Genomic DNA, 27863 nt, shown 5'->3' on the forward strand with positions numbered 1-27863 from the left:
TTTTTAAAAACTGACATTTTTAGTTTTGGTTTTTCAACTAAGTGCATCCTGCAATTTCCATTCGGTGCATCTCTACTGCTAATATAATACTACCTGATATGGTCTGCCTGAAAAACTGACAGGGGGACCTAATTGGGTGAAAGTACCCTAAGAACTACCCACATTATATGGCATTTTTAATATCTGCATGGAGTTCAGCTTCACATTGTACAGTATATAAACTCTACAATGAACTATAACTTTTTGATAAGTGCAAAAAGAAAAAAAAATCCTTTTGATTCTACCAGAAAATGTGAGAGCTGCTAAATTCTTGTATTGTAGACTATAACCCCCCCCCCTCCCCCCGCCTTCCCTCTATGGTATGGAGAAGAGAAGTGGTATTCTGTAGTCCTGTCCTAGGGTGACAAAGCTGCTCCTCGCCAGATAGTGTTGTCACCTTAAGAAAGAGGATGTTTTGCTAGCAGGGTCACCAGGCGAAAAAAAAAGCAAAAATGCATGAAAAAAAGAACTATATTTTTTATAGCAAAGGCTTTAGAGAATCAAACGCAATTTTTTGGGAAAAAAATACACTTTAATGAATTTTTATGCAATAAAATACAATATAAAATCCAATTTTTTAGTGCAATAAAAGATGATGTTACACCAAGTAAATAGATACCTAACATGTCATGCTTTAAAATTGTGCACGCTCGTGGACTGGCGACACACTATCATACTTAATCTCCAAATCTCCAAAGGCGACGCTTCAACATTCTTTACAGGTTACCTGTTTAGGGTTACAGAGGAGGTCTAGTGCTAGAACTATTGCTCTCACTTTAACATTTGTGGCGATGCCTCATATGTGTGGCGCAAACACCGTTCACATAAGCGTGTGCAATTTATGCATGCTTCTGTGCGCGAGGGATGGAAGCACTTTAATTTTTTTACATTTTTCTTCACTGTACCTTTCATTTTTTTTCTTCTATTACTATTACAAGGAATGTAAACATCCCTTGTAATAGAAATAAGGGATGACAGGTCTGTTTTATGGAGACATCTGGGATCAATAAGACCCCAAATCTCTCCTCTACGTTTTAGAGCAAAAGATTTAAAAAAATTGATCCTTTGCTTTAAAAGGAAAAAAATTATTGTTTACTTCCGCCCTAGACCAGAAGTAGTCATGACGTTGTTCTGGTTCTCCAAGATCATAGAGGCAATCAGAAATGATCTGGTCTCTGGTAACCTCTATGGCCAGCCAGCTGGGTTTGTTTCCTGGGGTGCGCCAGAAAAAACTGTAAGCCTGAGAAACATTGGTGAGAGGTTGCAGGGGCCCGGGGGGGGGGGGGGGGGATGGGCGACCATCTACTGCTTCTGAAAATGATCCAGTGGCCAACAATTAGTCACTAGGATCCCTTTTATGAGAAAAGATGATGAAAGAAAAAAAATACCAGGGTTATGGCCTCAGCCCTTAGGCAAAATGAGCAGTAACCCCTTGTGGTCGAGGTGGGAGGGGTACCCATTTCATTTTTTTCTCTCTGGAGTTTAGCTTTAATTTTTTTTTGTGTTTTTAGGGGATCAGTGTTAGTCTTGCCATGTGCCCACCTCCAACACTGCATGATGATCGTAAAAAAAAGAGTCAGTTTCAGAGCCATCACTCAGAAGATTGGGGTCTCACCTCTTAAGACCACTTATTACATCTCAGTCAGATGACTGGTCTCAGCATTTGGCAGTACACAGGTGTGTCGTGACAATTATAGCTTTGCTCCATTTAAGTGACTAACACAGCGTGACTTGTTCTACACGGTGCTTATTGAGATCCTCCCTGAGTCACCCACGCACATCTCATCACATCACTATTGCCTTTCACTGCCGACAACTATATCCTCTATGTTTTCCTGCAAAGGATTCCAAAAATGTGTGCATGCAAATCCTTTTTTCTGCATAACATGCTGCTTGCTCTTAAAGTAGAATTCTACTTCCCCGGATAGAAATAAATTAAAAGTGGTATTAAAGTGGTTGTAAGGTACAAGGTTTTTTACTTTCATGCATTCTATGTGTGCAGCAGCCCCCCCCCCCCCATACTTACTTGAGCCCCCTCTCAATCCAGCAACGTCCATGAGAGTCTTAGCTCTCCATGGACCCGCACTCCTTTTGGCAGCAGTGGGAGCCAGTGAGACAATCGGGTAACTGAAGGGGTGGGGCGGGCCACAGCTCCATGTGTGTGAATGGACACACAGAGCCAAGGCTCGGAAGCGCGCCTGCTTGGGTGCCCCATTGCAAGTTGCTTGCTGTGGGGGCACTCAGCAGGAGCGAGAAGCCAGGGCTATGTGAATTTTATTTTTCTTACATGGTTGATGTCATGGGATAATGTCACATTTGAGATATTCTTGCTGTTCCCCACGGAAGTTTATCGTTTGAGGAGGGATCACCTGTTCCTTATTGAAGTTTATCCTCCAATCACTGCCTCGTATGGATGATTTTCTTTGAGGTTTTTCCTCAACAAAGCCCGTTTGACCATTGTGCTATACAGTACGTGTGTCCATCTCGTCTGGTAAGCTTGCCAACCTTACTTTTTTCTTGTGTGCACCTCACAATCAAGTATCTACTAAAGTTTATCACTTCATTTTGATTCGTCACCTATGGACTTCCTTTTATATTATTATTCTATATGGTCTATTCAAGATGGACTAATTAATGTTATATCTGATACGTTATATTTGATTCATTATGTTTTTTCACCACGGAATTAATGTTCACATTCACTTTTTTTTAGCGCTACACTATTTGTCTTTATTTTGTATACACTTTGGGAGTTATTTACTAAAGGCAAATCTACTTTGCACTGAAAGTGCACTTGAAAGTGCAGCCGCTGTAGATCTGAGGGGTAGATCTGAAATGAGGGGGAAGCTCTGCTGATTTTTATCATCCAATCATGTGCAAGCTAAAGTGCTATTTTCTATTTTCCTTGCATGTCTCCCTCAGATCTACAGCGACTGCACTTATTTGTGTAGTTTGCACAGTAGCAGTTTGCACAGCAGCTAGATAATTGCATGCACAGCAGCAATTTTCATTAGGATTCCCCATTAGTATTGGTATAATTATTGATTTATTGCACTTTATCTATGAGGTAGAATACGTATCAAACAAGGATATTCCATCTTTGTAGTAATATATGGTATATAGCAGGGATATGCAATTAGCAGACCTCCAGCTGTTGCAAAAGTACAAGTCCCATCATGCCTCTGCCTCTGGGTGTCATGCTTGTGGCGGTCAGAGTCTTACTATGCCTCATAGGACTTGTAGTTCTGCAACAGCTGGAGGTCCACTAATTGCATATCCCCGGTATATAGTTTGCATTGATCACCTTTTTTATTTATTTTTGTTCAAGTGCATGGTATACACTTTAGGTCTAGCAGCAATCTAACCGAGATACCACATTCAGATATTTTTCACTTTGATAGCGCGAGGGAACCCCATTTTTTCATTATCCTTAGATGATATTTATTGGAAAGATACGGTAAGAAGAAAACTACTCACAAACAATAATGAAAGTTCTTGCCATATGAGTGGTCAACAAGTAGCAGCATCCAGTCACAGATGAACGAGACCTCTCAGAAAGTGTCACAGAAAAACCACAAAGTTTCCTGCCAGCTGATGCGTTTTGAGGGACGACTCCCTCTTCCTCAGAGCACAGCAGTGAGCCACAGTGAGCGGCTGGATGCCACTACTTGTTGACTACTCATATGGCAACAACTTTCATTGTTTGTGAGTAGTTTTCTTCTTATTTTTCCAATAAATATTATCTAAGGATAATGCACATGGGTGGTGCGCCCTCTTTGTTTTTCTTTCATTTTAGTAAATCAACCCCTTACTGTCTTGGTAAACATGAATATAGGCAATTTGCTGTTCTAGGGCCATATGGAATAAATACATTTAGCCAAATACAATGAAATATTTTGTAAACTTTAAAAATGGAAATCCAAAGCTTCCAATGACATTCCAGTTATAATTTATTACTATAGTATATAGAGAAGATATAACTAAACATGAGATAAGTCGTCATGGTTAGAGCATTCCCATTTGTATGTTTTAGTGCAATGTGTCTCTGTACATGAATACCTGATGTAAGATACAATTGTGTTTTGCAATCTTCCCAATGCAGTTTGACAAGAAATCAGCGTCAATTCAATAGAAATTATGCAACACCAAAATTAGTGATTCAGTGTAAAAAAAAAAAAAAAAAACTTTATAGCTTAGGATGCTAATAAGTATAAATACTGAGGAAATTTTTCATGGCATAACAGGTCCATCACTGCAAAGCTGTCAAAACACGTTAGAGTAACATTCTGCTGATGATTCCTCAGCATACACTACGCATTGTCATGTGAGGCTTTGACAGGAACAAGGTGAGAAAAAAAGAAAGAGAAAAGAGCCAGGGCTAAACTGCCCATTCTATTAAAGGGTCAGTCCACCAAAACATATTTTTCACTTTTGTTAGATTCTTCAGAGATAAAGAGATGTCACCTGCCCATTCAGGTCAGAGTGGCAGTGCCACCATCCTCATGCAAGGTATACTCAACAATCCATGCTCCTTCGCCTCCCTGATGCCAAGATTCGCCCAGGAGAATTGTTGTAAACCATGTACTGCATGACTACTGAACCATGGTCGACAGGTTTAAGAGTCACTATAAATGGAAGGACACAGACTACCATAGTGTCCGTGAATTGGAAGTTGTGGTAGAGAAAGCATTAAGAAAGCTGACAAACTGCATAGGGAGAGATAAGGGCAGATGGGAAACTGTCATTTTAATTCTAATTGCTAGCTCTATTGGCAATAAACCACTTTGCACCTCTTTTCATCCTATTATTGTTTTTCTTTTTCTTTCATTTTATTTGCTGGTTAATTTGAGGTCTGTTTTTGCTGAAAAGTTTCACACACATATATATATATATATATATATATATATATATATATATATATATATATATATATTTTTTTTTTTTTTTTTTTTTAAAGGGTGTGATGTTTTGGGGTTTTTATTTTTTGGGATGTCATACTGTTTTATTTTATGTTAACGTTGATAAGGCCTTTGTTTAATTTTGAACAGCTTTTTTTTCTGCAATGCTTCTTATAAAAAAAAAAAAAGCACACACAGGAGAGGGGATGGGGGAGCAGGTCGGCTGTGTCCTGTCTCATTCCATGCGAGAGAGGAGTGGACAGAGGGGGAGATAGAACTGTCAATCTGTGAGAAAGATGCTGTCAGCTCAGAGCCATGTTGAGAAGGTAGGTGGCACTGATGAGTACTGATAGGAGGCACTAATGGGAAAAGATAGGCTGCATTGATGAGCACTGATTGGAAGCACTGATAGGAGGCACTAATGTGCACTGATAGGTGGCATTCATAGGCAAAGATAGGTGGCACTGTGCAGCGTTGATGAGCACTGACAGTGCAGAACTCATAGGCTGCACTTATGGGCACTGATAGGCAGAACTCAGGCAGCACTGATGAGCTCTGATAGGCAGAACTCATAGGCAGCATTGGTGAGCACTGACAAGTGCCACTGACAGGCATCATTGATGAGCACTGATAGGCAGCACTGATGGGCATAGAGCACTAATAGGTGGCATTGATGAGCACTGATAGGTGGCACTGATGAGCACTGATAGGCAGCATTGATGAGCACTGATAGACGCTGATAGGCAGCATTGATGAGCACTGATGGGCAGCATTGAAGAGCACTGATAGGTGGCATTGTTGGACGCAGTTAGGCAGCACTGATGAGCACTGATAGGTGGTGCTGATAGGCAGAATTGATGGGAACTAATAGGCGACATTGATGAGCACTGATAGGTAACACTTGTAGGCGGAATTGATGGGCACTGACAGGCAGCACTGATAGGCGGCATTGATGAGCACTGATAGGTAACACTTGTAGGCAGAATTGATGGGCACTGACAGGCAGCACTGATAGGCGGCATTGATGAGCACTGATAGGCAGCATTGATGGGCACTAATAGGTGGCATTGATGAGCACTGATAGGTGGCACTGATGATTGGGGCACTGATTATAAGTATAAACAATTTACTGACATTCTTGACAGTTAACGGCAGTCCTTTCCTCAAACAGACACAGCTTGGGAGGAAAGGGCTGTGGATAACTGGCAAGTCTGTTTACATGTGATCAGCTGATCACATGGTAAAGGGCCACTGTGATTGTGTTGGATGCACATCCCAGGGGACACGCGGGAAGCTGGGTTCTGGGAGGATGTCCATAGGCACCCTCCCAAAATTGGAAACCCCAGGCTCGAATGGGGGGGGGCAGGCAGGGGGGCCCGTCATGGTTCCTTGCACCAGGGCCTTGAAGGTTCTAGTTATGGCTCTGATTATATTATTATTTGAGGTTAAACTGGGGGGGGGGCTTTTTTTGGCTGCAAGACTTACAAAAAAGTAGGCTGTAGTTTCATTGTCTCAGGGGAGGTATTTTGGGGTTTTCATTTCATTTGTGGATTTTTGCTTAAAGTGGTTGTGAAGGCTGAAGGTTTTTTACCTTCATGCATTCTAGGTAAAAAAAAACCTTCTGTGTACTGCTCCCCCCCCTCAGAACCTCTCTAATACTCACCTGAGCTCCCTCTGGATCCAGCGATGTGAACGAGAGCCTCAGCTGTCCTGGGACTCACTCTCCTCACTGGCTAGCGCAGGAGCGGGAGCCATTGGCTCCCACTGCTGTCAATCACAGCCAGTGAGCCAATGAGGAGAGAGCAGAGGGTTGGGCCAGTTCATATGGGCGCATAGAGCAGGACTCAAGATCAAGCACGCACTGGTGCATCCATAGCAAGCAGCTTGATATTGGGGGCATTAGTCAAGGGGGAGGAACCAGGAATGTTGGCGGGGGGATCTGAGAAGAAGAGGACTGGGGCTGCTCTGTGCAAAACCACATGAAGCAGGTAAATATAAAATGTCTGTTAAAAGTCAAACCTTTAACACCACTTTACCTGCAGTGCTTTGGGTTGCACAGCTTTTTTTGTACAACGCATGCACAAAGCAGCCCACTTGGGGTATGGCATACCCATGGGAATAAACTGAGCTGTGGTGTGCATGCTCAGCTCAAAGCAGGGCCGCAAAGTGAAGATCCTTTGATTGATACTGAAGATAAGTATAAAACCAGGTAAGCTGCACTCAGTGAAAAATCTTTAAATAAACTACAGTTGTCCTTCAAACTTCTGCCAAGTAAACATGTCCCCCAATCTCGTCTCTCAGAAAGTTGGGCAGTATGACATTGGATTGAAGAGAATTTCATACATACATTATGGATTCTTTTACTGTACTTTTTATAAATTCTTAGTAAAACGCATTCCCATAAATAATGGAACACAAAGAATCTTATTTGTGCATTCTCATAAACAGGAGTTGCCACATCAGCAGTTATCAACAAATCTTTTAAAGCTTATTGAGTTCATTTAGACTTCAGGCATGCATAGAGTCACCATGAAATACAAGCATTAACATAATTGCACAGAAGAACGAACTCTGTACATGTCTGTACTCAATAACAATGTATGCAGGCTTGCGGAATAAAAGGCTACAGAATGTGTAATGGCTCATGCATTGGTACAACAGATAAATATTCCATAAAAAATAGATGATGGACCTTGTGTAGCAACATGTTCCTCCAAAGAACTGGACTTACTTCTCTTTGGCCAGTATTTACGAATCGGTAAAGTGAACCTATGCTTTGCCCATGCAGAGTAAGCAACTTCAGCTGCACATACTTTCCATTCCTTTATTCCCTTGGCTGCTTTATTTAGTTTCCAGGAGTAAAGTTAGACAACAGAGGGTTGATTTACTAAAGGCAGTGCAGTTGCTCCAGAGCTTAGTAAATGATGGTGAGCTCTCCTGACTTCCATCGTCCAATCAAGTGCAAGCAAAAATGTTCTTTTTTTTTTTTCCCTTGCATGTGATTGGGTATTCTTTGTAAAGTGAAGCTTTACCTCATTTACTAAGCTCTGGAGCAACTGCACTTTCAGAGTGTGAGTGTACTTGTACAGTCTATTGTAAGTGCACAGTCTATTTGTCTTTAGTAAATCAACCCCAAAGAGTAGTCCACTCAAGCTGAATCTTACACAGGGCTGAGGGCTGCCCTTACTCCCATAGGAGAGCACTCAGCCAACCACTACACAAGCATAGTAACATAGAGCGAGTTACATGTTCCTTCATACCTTGAAGTATTGGGTATTTTCCTCACTTCCGGTGGTTGAAGGAAGTGGAAGGGAGAGTGAAGGGCATTAAAGAAAAGGTCTGCTTTATTAATTATATTAAGGGTCCACTCACACTGGGCACGGTTGAACTGAACCATACCCGAGTTCAATTTCCCCCCATAGGTGCCCCTTCAGCACACAGTTTGCTGAGGGGGCACTTGGAGAAAAGGAGGAGTGGAAAGGGCCAGTGGGGGACTGTCAGAAGTAGTAAGGGACCACACTGTGCAATGGCAGTGCAACAGGTAAGTATAACATGTTTGTTATTTTAATGGAGAAAAACAAGGTTTAGCCCACGTTTACACAGGGTCGGTTTGAAATCGTGCGAGTTCAGCTGCCACAATTTCAAACTGGAATTTCAGTCTGACTTTGGGGGCAATTTGACAGACATCTGTGTGGGTTCATGCACAGATGTCTATTCAAATCGCCACAGAAGTCGCCAAAGTAGTACAGGAATTACTTTTGGGAATCAGTGCGGCACCGCAAAGTCGGCATCGCACCGATTCAGACAGTGATAGCTGTCAATAGGTAGTGATTTGACATGTCAAATCGCATGTCAAAACGACCCGTTGTGAACGCGGTCTTACAACCATTTTAATGCCGCCTCTTCCCCCTTAGATGTATTGAGCATTTATTCCTTGTACTGTTGGGAGATTCAACTGCAAGGGTTTCTTTCCTATCCCAGAATTGGGCTTTAATATGTTCAAGTAGATTTACATTAAAATAAAACTGTCTGCCCTACTGTCTTAACCTCCCTGGCGGTATTCCCGAGTGTAGCTCGGGGTTACATTTCAGTACCATTAGCAGTAACAATGAGCCACACTCGGGATTGCATTGCCGAATCCTAGTGCAGTGTACTTACTTTGTCACCAGGATCCTGCGAAGTCCCAATGCCCCCATCCCCCCGTCCCCGCGGATACGCTGCCCGATGTCCTGTGTTCCGGGCTCCATTCCCTGCAAGCGTTGCGACGCTTGGGGGCGGAGCCCGGCAGCAAATTCTAAAAGTACAAATAACATAACACATACAGTACACCGTAATCTGTAAGATTACATTACTGTATCAAATCATTTCACCTCCCTTTTGTCCCTAGTGCTTTGTCCAATGCCCTGCATGCACTTTGATATTATATATACTGTTCTTTCTGCCTTGAAAATGTCCATAGCAACCAAAAAGTGTTCCTTTACATCAGAAGTGGTTTTAGACCAGCTAGAAAACAGCGATAGTAAATTAGAAACATTTGCAGAAATGAGCGCTAGTGATTTGTGGGGAAATTCATTATATTATTATTTTTTATAATTATTTATAGTTATTTATTATATTATCATTTATGATTTCGTGTTTCAAACTTTATCATACCCGGGATGTCTACTAGACTCTTGTTTGGACAGATTTAAGTGAGTTATTCCTAAGAATTACAGGCCTACAATATAAAATGCTAAATTTCTATGCTTTGAGATTCAAAAATCTGACATAATCATACCACCAGGGAGGCTACAGCAAAGCCATCATGAGAGGTACACAGGAGCTCCCATTGTCATCCTCCTTTTAAAAATTATATTTTACCAGAGCAGTTATCCAAAGCCACTGGCAGTTGACACATGTTCCCTTTCTCCTTAAATGGGACATGGAGCTGGACCAAACTGAACACATAGAATCCCTTCTGGCAAAAGAGTTAGACACAAATGAACAATGCCACCAAACATAGCTCTCTTGGAAAGTATACACAGAATCACAAAATCTTTGGGATCTTTTAGCCAGGTGTTGATGGGTTCGAGCAATCCCTGTTCTACAGAGGCAGTGGATAGTTATATCCTTGGGTCTTTTCTTCTCCTTTCCCATCCCATCTTCCAACCCCTATTTCTTCCACTCTGTTACCTGCCTGTCTTTTCCCTATCCTAGCATTTTCAGAAGCTCTGTAATGGAAGCCATCATGTTTTTCCAGTGGTAGGTTTCCTTTACAGGTATTAGTATAGGCTACTGGAGTGACATCTTCATCATGGTTTCATTATCTACTGAGTCACTGACCTGGAAAAAACCTTGAGGACAAAATTTCAGACTTTCCATATTGTACTGGCTGCATTCTCCATGTCACTAGTAGAGCTGTAATGTGGGTTTTAATATATTATAGGCTGACACAGCTGTCAATCAGAAGGCAGGGCCTACAATGTATTTTCCCTACTAGAGAAATACAGAAGATTTGGAATTTAAGTAATACACTTTATTGGCTAACTTAAGTTATTAAAGATACAAGTTGTCTGGATAACTTAGATCCCTTCTTCAGGCTTTATGTATGAAGCTGCCAGTGGGATCTAATTTGTCCCGAAAGCTTTCAATTTGAATAATTTAGGTTTGTCAATAACGGGTATAACTCCAAACTTTGTACATTAACCACTTAATAACCGCCCTATAGCCAAATGACGGCTACAGGGCGGTTTCTTATCTCTGGGAGGCCGTCATATGACGTCCTCCCAGAATTACGCTCTCGCGCGCCCCCTGGGGCGCGCACTCGAGAGCATCCGTGACCGCCGGGTCCACAGGACCCGGCGCATCACGGATCACGGTAAACGGCCGCTCATAGCGGCCGTTTACCACGTGATCGCTCCGTCAAATGACAGAAGTGATCACTTGTAAACAAACCGGCGTCATGTTATGACGCTGGTTCCTCCCTCCCCCTCTCTGTACCGATCGGAACAGCGGAGGGGGAAGAGATCGGTGTCAGCAGCGATGTGGGCTGCATCTGCAGTGCCCACATCGCTGCTCACCGAAAATTAACCCCTCAATTCCCTGCCATTACTCTGCAATACTCTGCATTACTCTGCAATACTCTGCAATACTCTGCAATACCCTGCATTACTCTGTATTACTCTGCAATACTCTGCAATACTCTGCAATACTCTGCAATACCCTGCAATACCCTGCAATACTCTGCAATACTCTGCATTACTCTGCATTACTCTGCAATACTCTGCAATACTCTGCATTACACTGCAATACTCTGCAATGCCCTGCATTACTCTGCAATACCCTGCAATACCCTGCAATACTCTGCAACACTCTGCAATACCCTGCAACGCTCTGCAACACCCGCCAATACCCTGCAACACTCTGCAATGCTCTGCAACACCCACCAATACCCTGCAACACCTGCCAATACCGTGCAACACTCTGCAATGCTCTGCAACACCCTCCAATATCCTGCAATGCTCTGCAACGCCATACTCTGAGATACCCAGCCATACTCTGAGATACCCAGCCATAGTCGGTGATACCCTGCAATACCCAGCCATAGACACCCCCCCCTCCCCCTCCCGCCGCCCTCCGGTGCTTCTACCGACTCGCCAATACGATCAAATCCAGAATCTTTTTTTTTTTTCAGGCTTCCCAGCTTAGAGATGAGATGCGGGGTCTTATTGACCCCATATCTTACTGTAAAGAGGACCTGTCATGCCATATTCCTATTACAAGGGATGTTTACATTCCTTGTAATAGGAATAAAAGTGATCAAAAAATGTATTTTTGGGGAAAAAAATGTCAAACTAAAATAAATAAAGTAAAATGAACAATAAAATATTTTTTTTTAAAGCGCCCCTGTCCCCATGTGCTCGCATGCAGAAGCGAACGCATACGTAAGTCCCGCCCATATATGAAAACGGTGTTCAAACCACACATGTGAGGTATCGCTGCGAACGTTAGAGCGAGAGCAATAATTCTAGTCCTAGACCTCCTCTGTAACTCAAAACATATAACCAGTAAAAAAAAAATTTAATCGTCGCCTATGGGGATTTTTAAGTAGCGACGTTTGGCGCCATTCCACGAGCCTGTGCAATTTTGAAGAGTGACATGTTAGGTATCGATTTACTCGGTGTAATTTCATCTTTCACATTATGCAAAAATTGGGCTAACTTTACTGTGTTTTTTTTTTTTTAAGCACAAAACTGTTTTTTTTCCAAAAAAAAAGCATTCGAAAAATTGTTGCGCAAATACCGTGCGAGATAAAAAGTTGCAACGACCACCATTGTATTCTCCAGGGTGTTTGCTAAAAAAAAATATATAATGTTTTGGGATTCTATGTAATTTTCTAGCAAATAAATGATGATTTTTACATGTAGGAGAGAAATGTCAGAATTGTCCTGGGTGCTCCAGAACGCCTGATGGCGCTCCCTGCATGTTGGGCCTCTGTATGTGACCACGCTGTGTAAAAGTCTCACACATGTGGTATCACCGTACTCGGGAGTAATAGCAGAATGTGTTTTGGGGTGTAATTTGTGGTATGCATATGCTGTGTGAGAAATAAACTGATAATATGACAATTTTGTGAAAAAAAAAAAAAAAAGTAAAAAAAATCTTGATTTTGCAAAGAATTGTGGGAAAAAATGACAACTTCAAAAAACTCATCATGCCTCTTACTAAATACCTTGGAATGTCTTCTTTCCAAAAAGGGGTCATTTGGGGGGTATTTGTACTTTTCTGGCATGTAAGGCCGCGTACACATGGGCGGACTGTTCGCCCAACTTTGTCCGCTGAACAGTGTTTCAGCGGACAGTCCGCTCGTGTGTGGGCTTCAGCGGACAGTTTCAGCGGACAGTCTGACGAACAAAGTTTTTCGGAATTTCCGTAAGACAGTCCGCTGAAACTTGGTTTCAGCGGACAGTCCGCTCGTGTGTAGGCTTGTTTGACAAACTAAGTTTCGCGCATGCTCAGAAAGGATTTACACGACGAAGGTTGCATTGCAGTGTATTGGACGTCGAATTTCTCGTCCCGTCGTACGTGCCGTTCACGTCATCGCGCACGCTTTCAGCGGACTGTTCGTTCATCGTGTGTGGTCAAGTCCGTTCATGCAAATTTTGAGCGGACTGTTTGTCGGATTGTTTGACGAACAAAGTTGGGCGAACAGTCCGCCCGTGTGTACGCGGCCTTAGGGTCTCAAGAATTGAAATAGGCCGTCAGTCCTTCAGGTGTGATCAATTTTCAGATATTGGCACCATAGGCTTGTGGACTCTATAACTTTCACAAAGACCAAATAATATCCACCAATTTGTACTTATTTTTACCAAAGATATGTAGTGGTATAAATTTTGGCCAAAATTTATGAAGAAAAAATTACTAATCTGCTAAATTTTATAACAGAAACAAAGAAAAATTAATTTTTTTACAGAATTTTCTGTATTTTTTCTTTTATAGCACAAAAAATAAAAAACCCAGCAGTGATTAAATACCACCAAAAGAAAGCTCCATTTGTGTGAAAAAAAAGGACAAAAATTTCATATAGGTCCAGTGTTGCATGACTGAGTAATTGTCATTCAAAATGTGAGAGCACCGAAAGCTGAAAATTGGTCTGGTTATTAAGGGTGTTTAAGTGCCCAGTGGTCAAGTGGTTAAATGATGGCTAACATGGTATAATACTCTACTACTTGGAGTAAATGTGTTTGCTATTCCTTGGAGGAAACAAGAAAGTGTGAAAGTGATTTGTGAAAGTGGTTGGCAATGTCTGGAAAGACATATTTCCTGGGGAAACCATAGTGATTGGGTGGACATGTATTGTTCAATGGATAGGATAGTGCTGAGAGGTAAATAGGGGAATATTTATGTTTAGATATTTGTATTGAAGTTCTTTAATTTTCTATGATGATACATTTTGATAGCCTTGTTTACTTGCAATTATAGATGCAGATGGTGTTTTAGCCAGTGGAGAATCTGCTTATTAAGTCATCTTTCAAAAAACATCAATGATGTCTTATGCTATGCTAGCAAAATGCAAGAAACCATGAAAGTGTGACTAAATTAATAATTCATGCAAGCTTGTGCAGCAATAGTTACTTCCTGATATTGCAGCAAACAGCTCTCTTCTTGGAGGGCCCATAGGAGATCTGCTGATAAATGGGAGCACTGCTCTCTGCTAATGAAATAGGCAGCTTGCAGCATAGGGTATAGGCAACACACTTCATATTGGAAGATGAGTGCACAGAATGGACAAGAGGACTTAAACCAGTAATAGCAGAACATCTACGCATGGCAAAGTAAAGCTGACCTTGAGTAAAAAAAAGTGACGTTGCTACAGTATCATTTACACTGCCCACTCAGCTTTGTAATGTGAAATGTCTAAAAGTATTATCTGTTATGTTCTGCTGCAAAGATCCTGGCCCCCTCATTCCATTTCGTTAAGTCATTGAGAGGATGCCAAACCAATAAAACACTCTATTGCTGACTGAGTTCCTGGTATGCTGATCATGTGATTCATGAAATCTCCCTCCTCCCCTGTCCTGGCACATCATGGATTTCTTTTTCAGATATCATAAGTCAGTAACTGAAACATGGAACAAGCAAGTAGGTATTCTCTATATCAGGGCCCTCCAAACTTTCTAAACAAAGGACCAGTGTACTGTCCTTCAAATTTTAGGAGGGCCGGACTGTGGCCAGAGAGAGTAGAAAAAGTCCAGACGTAAGTGGGGAAAAAAATGCCCCATTGTTTATTATTGGTGTAAGTGGGACCAATTATGCCCCATCTTTGATGTCATTGGGCCCTATCATTGGTGTCATTGAGAGGAATTGTGCCCCATCACTGGTGCCACTGGACCCCATTGCTGGTGTCCTTGGTAGGAATTGTACCCCGTTGTTGGTGTCAGTGGGAGGAATTGTGCCCCATTGTTGGTGTCACTGGGAGGAAATGTACCCTCCTTCATTGGTGTCAGTGAGGGTAATTATGCCCCACAGTTGCTATCAGTGGATGAAATAGTGCCACAAGGGCATGATAAAAGTGAGGCTCGGGGTGAATTTTCACTACTAAAAGAGGTAACCCTGAGCCACACTCGGGATTACATCGCAGGATCCATGTACAGCGTAGTTACCTTGTCCTCAGGAACCTGCGATGTCCCCTCGCTGTGTACTCAGCTGGATCATCTGCCCGATGTATTAATGTTCCGGGTTTCGTTTTCTGTGAGCACCGCGACGCACAGGGGCAGAGCCGGCGGCAAATTCAAAAAGTTAAAAATACAGAACACTTACAGTACATTGTAATCTGTAAGATTACATCACTGTATCAAATCATTTCACTTTTGTCCCTAGTGCTTTGTCCAGTGCCCTGCATGCAGTTTTATATTATATATATTGTTCTTTCTGTCTGGAAACTTGAGCATGTCCATGGCAACCTTTACGTCAAAAGAGGTTTTAGACCAGCTAGAAAAAAGCAATAGTAAATAAGAATCACTTGCAGAATTGAGCGATAGTGATTCGTGGGGAAATATGTCATCAAACACTGATCTAACGACAGCGACAATTCTGCAATTGAGCAAATTTCAGTGTTTTTGATTTGATTACATTATTGAATAAAATGTATTATTATATTATTATTTTTTATAATTATTTATAGTTATTTATTATATTATAATTTATAATTTTGTGTTTAAAACTTTACCATACCCGGGATGTCTTGTTTGAACAGATTTAAGTGTGTTATTGCTAAAAATTACAGGCCTACAATATAAAACGCCAAATTTCTATGCAAAACAATGTACCATTTTGAGACGCAAAAATCTGACATAATCATACCGCTAGGGAGGTTAAAGTCCCCTTTCAGACTTGGGCACTTTTCAAGCATTTTAACGCTAAGAACAGCACCTGAAAAGTGCCTTTCAAGCCACCCCAGTGTCAAAGTCCGAGTGATTTCACACTGGGGCAGTGCGCTTGCAGGACGAAAAAAAAGTCCTGTGAGCAGCATCTTTGGGGCGGTGTGGGAGTGGTGTATACACTGCCCCTGCCCATTGAAAGAATGGGCAGCGCTACAGAAGCACCCGCAAAGCGCTTCAGCAGCGCCACAAAATGGGAGCGTAAAACCCCTTCTTTGGCCTCTAGCGTGGGTTAAAAGCGCTCCGGGCTAGCGGGCGAAAAGCACTGCTATAACAGTAGTAAAGCGCCGCTAAAACTAGCAGCGATTTACCGCTACCGTCCACACCGCTCCAGTGTGAAAGGACTTTAAGACACTGACCCGAAACAAATAGGAAACTGGTGTAATCAGTAATATTGTGCAGTCCTCTATCCAGCCAGCAGATAGTGCTCTTGATTCCATTTCACATATTCAGATACAGTATTTCAGTGTTCAGCTTTGTTGGTAAAAAGCCATTGGTTTACAGAACTCAATGAGCCACCACGGCAATTACTCCTTCCTTTTTACAGATTTTCAAGGTTTAAAGCAGGGGTTTTTAACTCCTCCTTGTAGATTAAACGTGACCCTGATTCGATTATAATATAAGGGCCCTTTCACATTGATGTGCTTTTGATGCTCTTTTGTGCAGCTTAAAGCCCTTTTACATTGATGCCCTTCTGATGCATTCCCATTGACTTACAATGGAAAGTGCCTTTTTGGTGCTTTTTTTAAAAACACCAAATAAGCTCCTTCCATTTTAAATCAATGGAGCATTCAGGACTTTTCAATGCGCAGCAGTACACGCAGTGTGGTACAAAGGATTTAATAGGGAATAGTTTTCATGTGCTTTTGTTGCTCTGGAAAAGCGCAGCAAAAGCGCACCAGTGTGGAATGGGCTTACATCAGTGAATGGCACCCTGTATCGGAATACAGTAATTACTGGAATGTGGAAACATAGGTATTCCTATTTCTTTCATTTGGATTTATGCCACCATTGGTCTTGCATACTGACTTGATAAAACAAGATGTTGAATGTTAGGTATCCCTCTGCCAAATAAGTATGTATTCATCCTTTTCTTTTAAAAGTAAAACTTTTAAACTATGGTGCAGCTTAACCAATCAGCTTCCAGGTTTTATGAACAAAGCTTAATTGAACGAGCTGAAGTTAGAAGCTGATTGGTTACTATGCACAATTGCACCAGATTCTGTATGCACCAATTTTTGTAAATGTCCCCCTATGTGTTTACAATGTTCTGTGTAGATTCACTGCGCACTGCAATCCCATCACACCAATGAGCTGCATTTACTAAAATATGAACATGGAAAGTTCAGCCAATGATCCCTGGAAAATTTATGTAAATAATCCTCTTTAAAAGATAAAATCAATTTCGGGTAACTTCCTTTCTTATATGGTAGGTCTGTAACTTAACTGTCATTTATTGTCCAGGCTTCACAAGGCAATGCTGCTGACTGTGCTCACTGTGAAGGCTTGAAAATAAATATGCTTGATATTATGGAGTTTCCAGCTGCTTCTTTTACTCGATGGCCGTTTGTCTATCGGTGTGTGGGAGGACACCTCAGCTTGGACACCCTGACTGCAAACCTCCAATGTAAGACTTTGTTTCCTATTGTTCTGAGCCATACAATCTTTGATCAAGGTCTTTGCTTTAACAGTTGACATTGTTCTTTAAACCTACTGGGCCTCATTTGTCCACGATTGGTCAGCATATACTATAGATGTGGTACTAATAGGACTTGATATTTAAATGCCTATGGTAATTCAGAACTCTTGATGCTGGGATTGGTGTGGTTAAAAAGTAGGGAGGGTAGGTATCTCATCGGGGACATCAATTGAGCACTCTCCTTCTTTGATGCTTCATTGAGGAACCCACTACATCTACAGAGTGCTCAACAGTGATACAGTGCATCCGAAAAGTATTCACAGCGCTTCACTTTTTCCACTTTTACAGCCTTATTCCAAAATGGATTAAATTCATTATTCTCCTCAAAATTATACAAACAATACCCCATAATGATAACGTGAACAAAGTTTGTTTGAAATCTTTGCAAATTTATGAAAAAAAATCAAAAAAATGTAAAAAAATAAATAAATCCCATGTACATAAGTATTCACAGCCTTTGCCATGACACTCAAATTGAGCTCAGATGCATCCTGTTTCTACTGATCATCCGTGAGATGTTGCTACAACTTGATTGGAGTCCACCTGTGGAAAATTCAGTTGATTGGACATGATTTGGAAAGGCACATACCGTCTATATAAGGGCCCACAGTTAAGAGTGCATGTCAGAGCAAAAACCAAGCCATGAAGTCCAAGGAATTCTCAGGAGACCTCCGAGACAGGATTGTATCGAGACACAAATCTGGGGAAGGGTACAGAAAAAATTCTACAGCATTGAAGGTCCCAATGAGCACAGTGGCCTCCATCATCCGTAAATGAAAGAAGTTTAGAACCACCAGGACTCGTACTTGAAACTTCCCAGTCAAACTGAGTGATCGGGAGCGAAGGGCCTTAGTAAGGGAGGTGGCCAAGAACCTGATGGTTACTCTGACAGAGCTCCAGCATTTCCCTGTGGAGAGAGCATAACCTTCCAAAAGAACAACCATCTCTGCAGCACTCCACCAATCAGGCCCGTATGGTAGAATGGCCAGACAGAAGCCTTTCTTCAGTAAAAGGCACATGATAGCCTGTCTGGAGTTTGCCAAAGACACCTGAAGGACTCTCAGACCATGGGAATCAAAATTCTCTGGTCTGATGAAACAAAGATTAAACTCTTTGGCCTGAATGGCCAGCATCATGTCTGGAGGAAACCAGGCACTGCTCATCACCTGGCCAATGCCATCCCTACAGTGAAGAATGGAGGTGGCAGCATCATGCTGTGGGGATGTTTTTTAGAGGCAGGAACTGGGAGACTAATCAGGATAGAGTGAAATATGAATGCAGCAATGTACAGAGGCATCCTTCATGAAAACCTGTTCCAGAGCTCTCCAGACCTCAGACTGGGGGAAGGTTCATCTTCCAACGACCCTAAGCACACAGCCAAGATAACAAAGGAGTGGCTACTGGACAACTCTGTGAATGTCCTTGAGTGGCCCAGCCAGGGCCCAGACGTGAACCCGATTGAACATCTCTGGAGAGATCTGAAAATGACTGCACACCGATGCTCCTCATCCCACCTGATTGAGTTTGAGAGATCCTGCAAAGAAGAATAAGAGAAATGGCACAAAAATAGGTGTGCCAAGCTTGTAGCATCATACTCAAAAAGACTTGAGGCTGTAATTGGTGCCAAAGGTGCTTCAACAAAGTATTGAGCAAAGGCTGTGAATACTTATGTAAATGGGATTTTTTTTTCATTTTTTAGATTTCAAACTTCTTTCACGTTGTCATTATGGGGTATTGTTTGTGTTTTGAGGAAAATAATGAATTTAACCCATTTTGAAGTCTGTACCATAACAGAATGTGGAAAAAGTGAAGCGCTGTGAATAGTTTCCGGATGCACTTTAATTGGTATCCCGGGTACACTAGCCTCTATCTTTGATACCCATCTATCCCATCTTACAGGTTAGTAGTTATCTTTCCTTCTAATCCAGCTGATTTTTTCTGCTGCATTTGATAAGGACTCGGATACTTGTTGGACGGAGTGACCCCTCACTCTCATCTTTTTCAGAAGGCTGGTTGTAGATGTTGCAAATCTGTGCATTCCACTTCTACAAGGAAAGTCTTCATCTTCCAGACATTCTAAGCAACAGGATTGATTTCAGTAGTGCACAAGCATAAAAGCCTCTTCTGATATGAACCAACAGCCCTGTTCTAAACAGAGACTGTATAGTATGGAAAAACCCTTTTTGTGGAACATTCACACAAAGGTCTATCATGTAAAAATGGCAGTTGCCCAGATTTCCTTTCTCTTTCTGGAGAGGCTTATTTACAGAAACAGAACTGAAAGTGACATTGTGAAGGACAGAGATTCTATTATAACATTCATTGAGCAAAATCTCTGGACATCACCGCTGACAAAAATGTCCATGGAAAATGTCCAACCCCAGAGCCTCTGGGCTGTAGTAAGTCTATGTAACCAGGAGACGTGAATGGATGAAATCTGCACTGAAGTCTTTGCTTTTGTATTTAATATTCTTAACAACTAATAAAACAATCATCTATATTGTATTTTCTTTAACCATAGATTAAAGTGGTTGTATAGTCATAAAAATGACTTTTACCTACAGGAAAGCCTATAATAAGGCTTGCCTGTAGGTAAAAAAAAAGTCTCCTAAACCTGTACGGTTTAGGAGATATTCCCCTCGCAATGCGCCGCTGACTGCAGCGGCGCATGCGCACAGGGGATTCTCGGCTGAAAGTCTGGCAGACGCCGGACCCTGCCGGAAAGAAATCTCCCGCGCATGTGACGATATCGCAGCTCCGGCCACTCACAGCGCCGGAGCCGCGATACCCGGAAGACACGCCGAGGGAACATATCAGCTCCCTCACGGAGTGGATCAGGCCAGATGTCGGGGGCCTCGTTCTAAGGTAAGTATTTCATAATGAGCTAGTATGCGGTGAATACTAGCCCATTATTCCTTTTCCTTTGCAGGTCAGAAAAAAACAAAAACTTCAGCGGGTATACAACCGCTTTAACCACTTCAGTTCCAGAAAAGTTACCCCCCTTCATAACCAGGCTGTTTTGTGCGATATGGCACTGCGTTACTTTAACCGACAATTGCGCAGTTATGCGATGCTGTACCCAAATAAAATGTCTTTTTTTTTTTTACAACAAATAGAGCTTTCTTTTAGTGGTATTTGATCACCTCTACGCTTTTTATTTTTTGCGCTATAAACAAAAAAAAGACTGACAATTCTGGAAAAAGAAAAATAGTTTACTTTCTGCTATAAAACATATCCAAAAAAATCTATAAAAATCGAATTTCTTCATAAATTTCTAGGCCAATATGTAAAAAAAAATTCCAATAAGTGTATATTGATTGGTCTGCACAAAGGTTATAGTGTCTACAAACTATGGGAAATTTTTATGGAATCTTTCTTCATTTTTTTACTAGCAATGACAGCAATCAGCAACTTATAGTGGGACTGCATGACAAGTCACTCCAATGTGAACGAGGGCTAAATATCCAGTGCACAGCGGTGGTAACCGTATTGCTTTGGTTTCAGGGTTGCCTGTAGGAGTGTGTACACAAGCAGTGTATGGGCGTATGGTTGTACAGGAGGTCCCTGAGTTACGAACCTCCGACTTGCCAGGAGGCAGTGTGATGTTCTGCGCATGCGCGGCCACTTTCCGGCAGTGGGCACATCGGAAAACATCAGAAAACATTGGAAAACGACATTTGCGCATGCGCGGCTACGTGACAGTACATCGGAAAACGACGTCTCTGCCGTTCTGCGCATGCGCTTCCGACTTATGAACTAATCCGACTTAGGAACAAACCAGCAATCCCTAACCCGTTTGTAACTCGGGGACTACCTGTAGTCCCGACAAGGAGAGTACACACAAGGGTGGTTCCATGTGCCCTGAAAGGTAATAGAGCCACTTTAAAACAGAAAACATAAGTGAGAAAATATTAGGAAGTGGAATAAAGGAAAATTAGAGTGGACATACAATATGTTTCTTCTACAATAATACAGTTACCTGCCTGCTTGCAGTTTTCTACCATATTTAGCTGCGCATGCACAGATCAGCGCACAATCCCAGCACACTTTGGCTGTGCCGGAATGACTGACTCCCGTGCGCATGCGTGGGACGACGTTATCCCTTGTCTGACAATCAAGAAGCTAAGAAAGCAGCAATCAGCAGAAGATGACAGCGGCTGGCGAGGGATGTAACTGGCACATTGCTGGAAGTGGAGAGGAATATACTGGGCTGGACAAAGAAAGTGCAAACATGGTAAAAGCTGAGGTCAGCTGAGGTGCTTTTATATATGAAGGTTTAATAACATTTGATTGAATGAATGAATTATCGAATGAATGAATGAATGACTATTATTAATCACAAAAATATTTCAAGTCTCACCAAACTGATGCGGACTAATATTCAGCCCCCAAGTACTAAACCAAACAATGAGAAAACATTTGGAACTGGCAACACTCAGATCACCACAGTTACTTTAACAAACTGCAGATCTTGAACAAACAGGGTAAGCTTCATTTACCCACTTGCCCTCTGGAAGATTTACCCCCCTTCCTAACCAGGCCATTTTTTGCAATACGGCACTTTGTTACTTTAACTGACAATTGCGCGGCCGTGTGAAGCTGTACATAAACAAAAATGTCCTTTTTTCCCCACAAATAGAGCTTTCTATTGGTGGTATTTGATCACCTCTGCGGTTTTTATTTTTTGCGCTATGAACAAAAAAAAAATGACAATTTGGAAAAAATAATTTTTTTTTAACTTTTTGCTATAATATCCCCAAAATGTTTTTAACCACTTGCAGCCCGCCAATTGTCAAATGACGGCGGCAAAGTGGTTTCAAAATCCTGACTGGACGTCATTGACCCCGGGGGCGTGCATCGCAGCGATCGCTGTTGCAGGGTGTCAGTCTGACCCCCCGCAACTACGATCTCGGTAAAGAGTCTCCGACGGAGACTCTTTACCATGTGATCAGCCGTGTCCAATCACGGCTGATCACAGTGTAAATAGGAAGAGCCGGTGATCGGCTTTTCCTCACTCGCGTCTCTCAGACGCGAGTAGAGGAGAGCCGATCGGCTGCTTCTCTGATGGGGGAGGTCTGTGCTGATCGATTATCAGCACAGCCCCACCCAGGATGCCCACACTGGACCATCAGGGACGCCACCAGACCACCAGGGATGCCCAGCATCAGGTATGCCACCCTAGACCACCAAGGATGCCAGTCAGTGCCACAATGGATGCCAATCAGTGCCCAAAATGGGCATCACTGATTGGCATGCATTATTGTTTGGCACTGATCGGCATCCATTAGCACCATACCATACAATACAATGTCGCCTATCAGTGCCCATCCATGCCACCTATGAGTACCCATCCGTGCCACCTATCAGTGCCCATCCATGACAACTATCAGTGTCCATCCATGCCAGCTATCAGTGCCCATCCATGCCCATTTGTGCCACCTATCCATGCCCATCTGTGCTGCCTATACATGCCCATTCATGCCACCTATCCATGCCAATCCGTTCCAGCTATCAGTGCCAATTTGTGCCACCTATCAGTGTCCATCTGTGTCACCCATAAGTGCCACATATCAGTGCCCATCAATGCCACCTCATCAGTGCCACTTCATTGGTGCCAGCTCATCAGTGCCGCCTTATCAGTGCCCGTCAGTGCAGCCCCATCAGTGCCCATCAGTGAAGGAAAAAACTTACAAAGTTTTGAAACTGAAACAAAAAAAATTTTTTTTTTCTTAATTTTCTGTCTTTTTTTATTTGTTTAGCAAAAAATAAAAACCGCAGAGGTGATCAAATACCACCAAAAGAAAGCTCTATTTGTGGGGGAAAAAAATGATAACAATTTAATTTGGGTACAGTGTAGCATGACCGCGCAATTGTCATTCAAAGTGTGACAGCGCTGAAAGCTCAAAATTGGTCTGGGCAGGAAGGTGTTTAAGTGCCCAGTATTGAAGTGGTTAGAAAACAAATTTCTTCCTCAGTTTAGGCCAATATATATTCTACATATTTTTGGTAAAAAAGAATCGCAATAAGCGTATATTGATTAGTTTGTGCAAAAGTTATAGCCTCTACAAACTATGGGAAAGAGATATGGCATTTTTATAATTTTTTAATTTTTTTACTGCAACATTTCGACGGTTAGAGCGCACACTTTTGCCATATTTTTGGGACCACTGACATTTATACAGCGATCAGTGCTATAAAAATGCACTGCGCACTGTATAAATGTCACTGGCAGAGGAGGGGTTAACGCTAGGGGGCGATCAAGGGGTTAAATGTGTTCCATAGTTAGTGTTTCTAACTGTATGGGGATAGGACTGACTGGGGTAGGAACAAACGATATGTCTCCTCTCCCCTGACAGAACAGGGATTTGTTGTGTTTAAACACACAAATCTCTGTTCCTGCTCTCGTGCACGCAGTCACAGGTGGCCGGTGGCCAATAGGGAGATTGTAGATCCTTAATGGGGGCAAAGACAGCAATAAAAAACTAATAAGTGTTCTAATACTTCTTCACAATAACCAAAAGTAAAAAATAAGTTTTGCCTTTAGTTATACTTTAATTTATACTAGTTCTTTGACATTCATATTAGAAGGTTGTCATTTGGTTTTCACTTAATCTCAGTTCCAGCAACCTGACAATTTTTTACATACTAATCGTTCCTCTATATTCTAATCAAAGTGGGACTTCAGTCACAAAAAATATTTCCTGCTAGATTACTTCATAATGGCCCCTTTTGCAGGTATAGCTATGTAAAACATTAAAAGTAAGTGTCTATATGGCTTAAAATCCAGTAATACCCCGTGTCTCACGCTGCTCTGCACATGCTCAGTTGATCTCCATTTTTGGCATTGTGCCTAAAATCACAGCCACTAGAGGCTGATCTGCTGACAGCCTAAAGATTTATTGATGTTCAGGGGCTCTGGGCTTCAGCAAAATGACAGCCTCCAGCAAGAAGAAACAGGAGCAATGCTGGAGGCAATTCATAGCACACATAATTTTAGTGGCATACTGTAAATAATAATGTGGAATATATGTTCCTTGCTAAAGAACATTATTTTTTATCACGCTGTTATGGGTAAAGTTCCACTTCTTCTCAGATAATGTTTCTGTTTTATTTATATATATATATATATATATATATATATATATATATATATATATATATATATATATATATATAAAATTTATATGTATATAACATAAACTATGTTCCAATTATATTACTCTTTATATTACATTGTCTGGAACTTGGAAATGGAAATGATTTAATTGATATTGAAGTTGTATACCTCTATGAACCACAAGAGCAGAGTGACTCAGTGGTTAGCACCCTGCTCCTCGATGTTCTTACCCTCCTTGGTGATTTTATAAATAAAGGTGATTTATTAGAATGCATGAAGTTAAAAAAAAAAACCTAACGCCTTTGCAACCACCTTAACTCCCACACTCCAAAGACATGCTAGGTTTACTGGCTGCTGTTCCTCAAGGATAGGGACATATAAACGTGCAGTATGTAAAGCACTATATAAATTGATAGTGCATTAGCACTATATAATAAGATATTTCCTTTTTTTTTTTTTTTACTTAAAGTGGTTGTAAACCCACTACCGAAAAAAAAAAAACCTGCAAGACAAAGGCATAATAAGCTAGTATGCATAGCATTCTAGCTAATTATCAATTACTTGCCTTAGATCTAAACCCCCTCGGCAGTCCTCATACACCGCTCCGGCCGGCAACATCGCTCTCGGAGTTACTTCCGGATATCGCGGGCTCCTGGGCTGTGATTGTCTGGAGCAGCGATGACGTCACTCCCGTGCATATGTGCGGGAGCTGCCGGTAACGGTACACTAACTGAAACAAGGGCACGAACATGCCATTTCTTCAGTGCACATGTGCCAGTGACATTGGCACCTTCTGATACAAGGGATATCTCCTAAACCATGCAGGTTTAGGAGATATCCGGGGTAGCTACAAGTAAGCCGTATTATAGGCTTACCTGTAGTAAAAAGTGGTTGTAAAGGCTTTACAACCGCTTTTAATGGATATTTACATTTTAGTTATGGGACTACCGATGTGTCAATAACTTTATAGCTTAGAATACCAAAGCAGTACAGTAAAACCTTGGATTGAGAGTAACTTGGTTTGAGAGAGTTTTGTAAGACAAGCAAACATTTTTTATACACTTTGACTTGATAAATAAGCGTGTAGCAATATGGTTACATTTAATGAAGTTACAACATTTAGCAACTCACATGGTTGATGATTAAAAGAGGCACATCTAAGTATGCAGGAATCCGAGGTGAAGCTGTCCATATAGACTGTCCTCTGCACCGCCATCAATGTCATCCCTTCCACTCTGCGCTCCACGAGCAATTCAAGCCTCGCTTTCAGATCGCTCTACTGCAGGGTAGTCTTCCCGGTCACGATTGCAGACTGACATCGGTGAGAGCCGGTGGTGAGGAGGATGGTCTCTGTGGACAGCTTTACCCCGGATTCCTGCATACTTAGATGTGCCTCTTTTAATCATCAACCATCTGAGTTGCTAAATGTTGTACCTTCATTAAATGTAACCATATTGCTACACTTAGGCTCGGTTCACACAGGGGCAACTTGACTTACAGCGCGACTTTGTAAGGTGATTTGGAGGACTTTAAGCAACTTACAACGCGACTTAAAGTTGCCTCCAGGACAGGCGACTTTGGTTGTGGCAAATCACAGAATAATCAGCTCTCTGGGAGGGAGGGGTTTGCCTGGGTAAACTAACTTCTTTTCCTGTAAAGTCGGTTCAATATAGATGGAGATCCAACTTGGAGGCGACTTATATTGAATTATATGGGTATTCTATGCCTAGAAGTCGTCTTGAAGTAGTACAGGATCCTTTTCTGAAGTCAGAGCGACTTCAGTAGTGTACATTAAGATGGCTTTCATTCACTTCAATGGAATGTCTGATGTCAAGCGACTTGGGGCGACTTGAAGTCTGACAAGTCGGATCCCGAGTCGCGGTAGTGTTAACCGTCACCTCTCTTCTCTTTTATACTCAGTAGCTCCTGATGGATTTTGCTTTTAATCCCCTTGTTGAGGCTTCTATTAGTGGATGGACATGTTATGGTTATACAACCTGTCACATTGCTATATTCTTTTTCTATGGACTATAAACTGAAGGACCTATGAATAAATGGTTGTGGAACGAATCATTTGAGTTTCCATTATTTCTTATTGGGAAATTCGCTTTGATATATGAGTGCTTTGGATTACAAGCATGTTTCTGGAACGAATTATGCTTGCAATCCAAGATTTTACTGTATATTGTTTTACAAGACAAATAAGGTTTTCTTTTGGCGATGTTGTCTTTTTTTATTTATTTTTTGTGCAATCCAAGGCTCGGTTCACACTGCCAAAACTTGTCATGCAGCTTGAAAATTTTTAGTCGCACCCCATTAACAGCAATGGAACCATACTCAAGTCGCAGGGACTTCGAAAAAAGTTTTTTGCACTACTTTGGGGCGACTTAATCACTGACTTCTGTTACTGAAGTGGAAAGCAAGCCGCAATGAAGTCACGCAGGATGTCGGCTGTCAAAATCGCGTTGATGTGAAACGCCACTGAAGGACAGCAAAATGTGACAAAACGCAAAAAAATTTCTAGCGCCTGATCAATGTAAGTTTTAAAGTCATTGAGGATATAAAGAACACTTTTTGTGGCCTGTCCTTTTTTCCAAAGATGCTAAAATGACGTTTCTGGTACAAAGCTTGGTGAAGTTATATTGAATATTCTGTAAGTCAGCACTTTTACTGTGTAATTGTTTTCATTCCCCTGAGTGCCTCCTACATACGGTGCAAAATCTGCTGTGTAACATGCTCACTTATAATGGAGGTCTTATGCAATACATGCTGCATGCAGGAAAACATTATGGACAGTCCATATCTAGCCCAGACTAAATATTAATGAAGAAATCTCTTAGCAGCACAGTACCTATATCTTCCGGCATCCAGACAAGCCCAGGGAGTTGTAATCACAGTGCTGGCAAACTGCTCCTCTATGCTGCTGCCAAAGCTCGGCACCCAGAGACTACTACGGGGAACACGGCGAGTCCCTGCGAAGGTCACTGTGAAGCCGGCTATGAATGTGACACGGGCTGAGCTGCTGGTTGTTGCCTCACAGCAGATGGTTATTTGACTCCATCATCTCCCACACACAGGGACAGACATAGCCAAGTTCCCGGGGCCTGGCTCTAAAATTAGAGCTCCAAGCCTTTGAATATTAAAAAAAGCTCCCGCACTAATATTTGGGAAATACCTGTCGCCACTAATGG

General features: G+C 41.8%; 1 protein-coding gene across 1 annotated transcript in view; it reads right to left on the reverse strand.

Moving 5' to 3' along the window:
• ABLIM2 (actin binding LIM protein family member 2) overlaps positions 1–27684 on the reverse strand; it is a 234885-nt gene extending 207201 nt beyond the window's left edge. The window contains exon 1 of the mRNA XM_077477846.1: positions 27524–27684. Within this exon, the coding sequence (XP_077333972.1) occupies positions 27524–27539 (16 nt within the window). The 5' untranslated portion in view covers positions 27540–27684. The remainder of the gene's footprint in view (positions 1–27523) is intronic.
• Positions 27685–27863: the final 179 nt, after the last annotated feature.

Source organism: Lithobates pipiens, unplaced genomic scaffold (assembly GCF_037356315.1).
Source record: "Lithobates pipiens isolate NorthernLeopardFrog02 unplaced genomic scaffold, aLitPip1_a1.2 Scaffold_13, whole genome shotgun sequence".
Classification (NCBI taxonomy): Eukaryota; Metazoa; Chordata; class Amphibia; order Anura; family Ranidae; genus Lithobates; species Lithobates pipiens.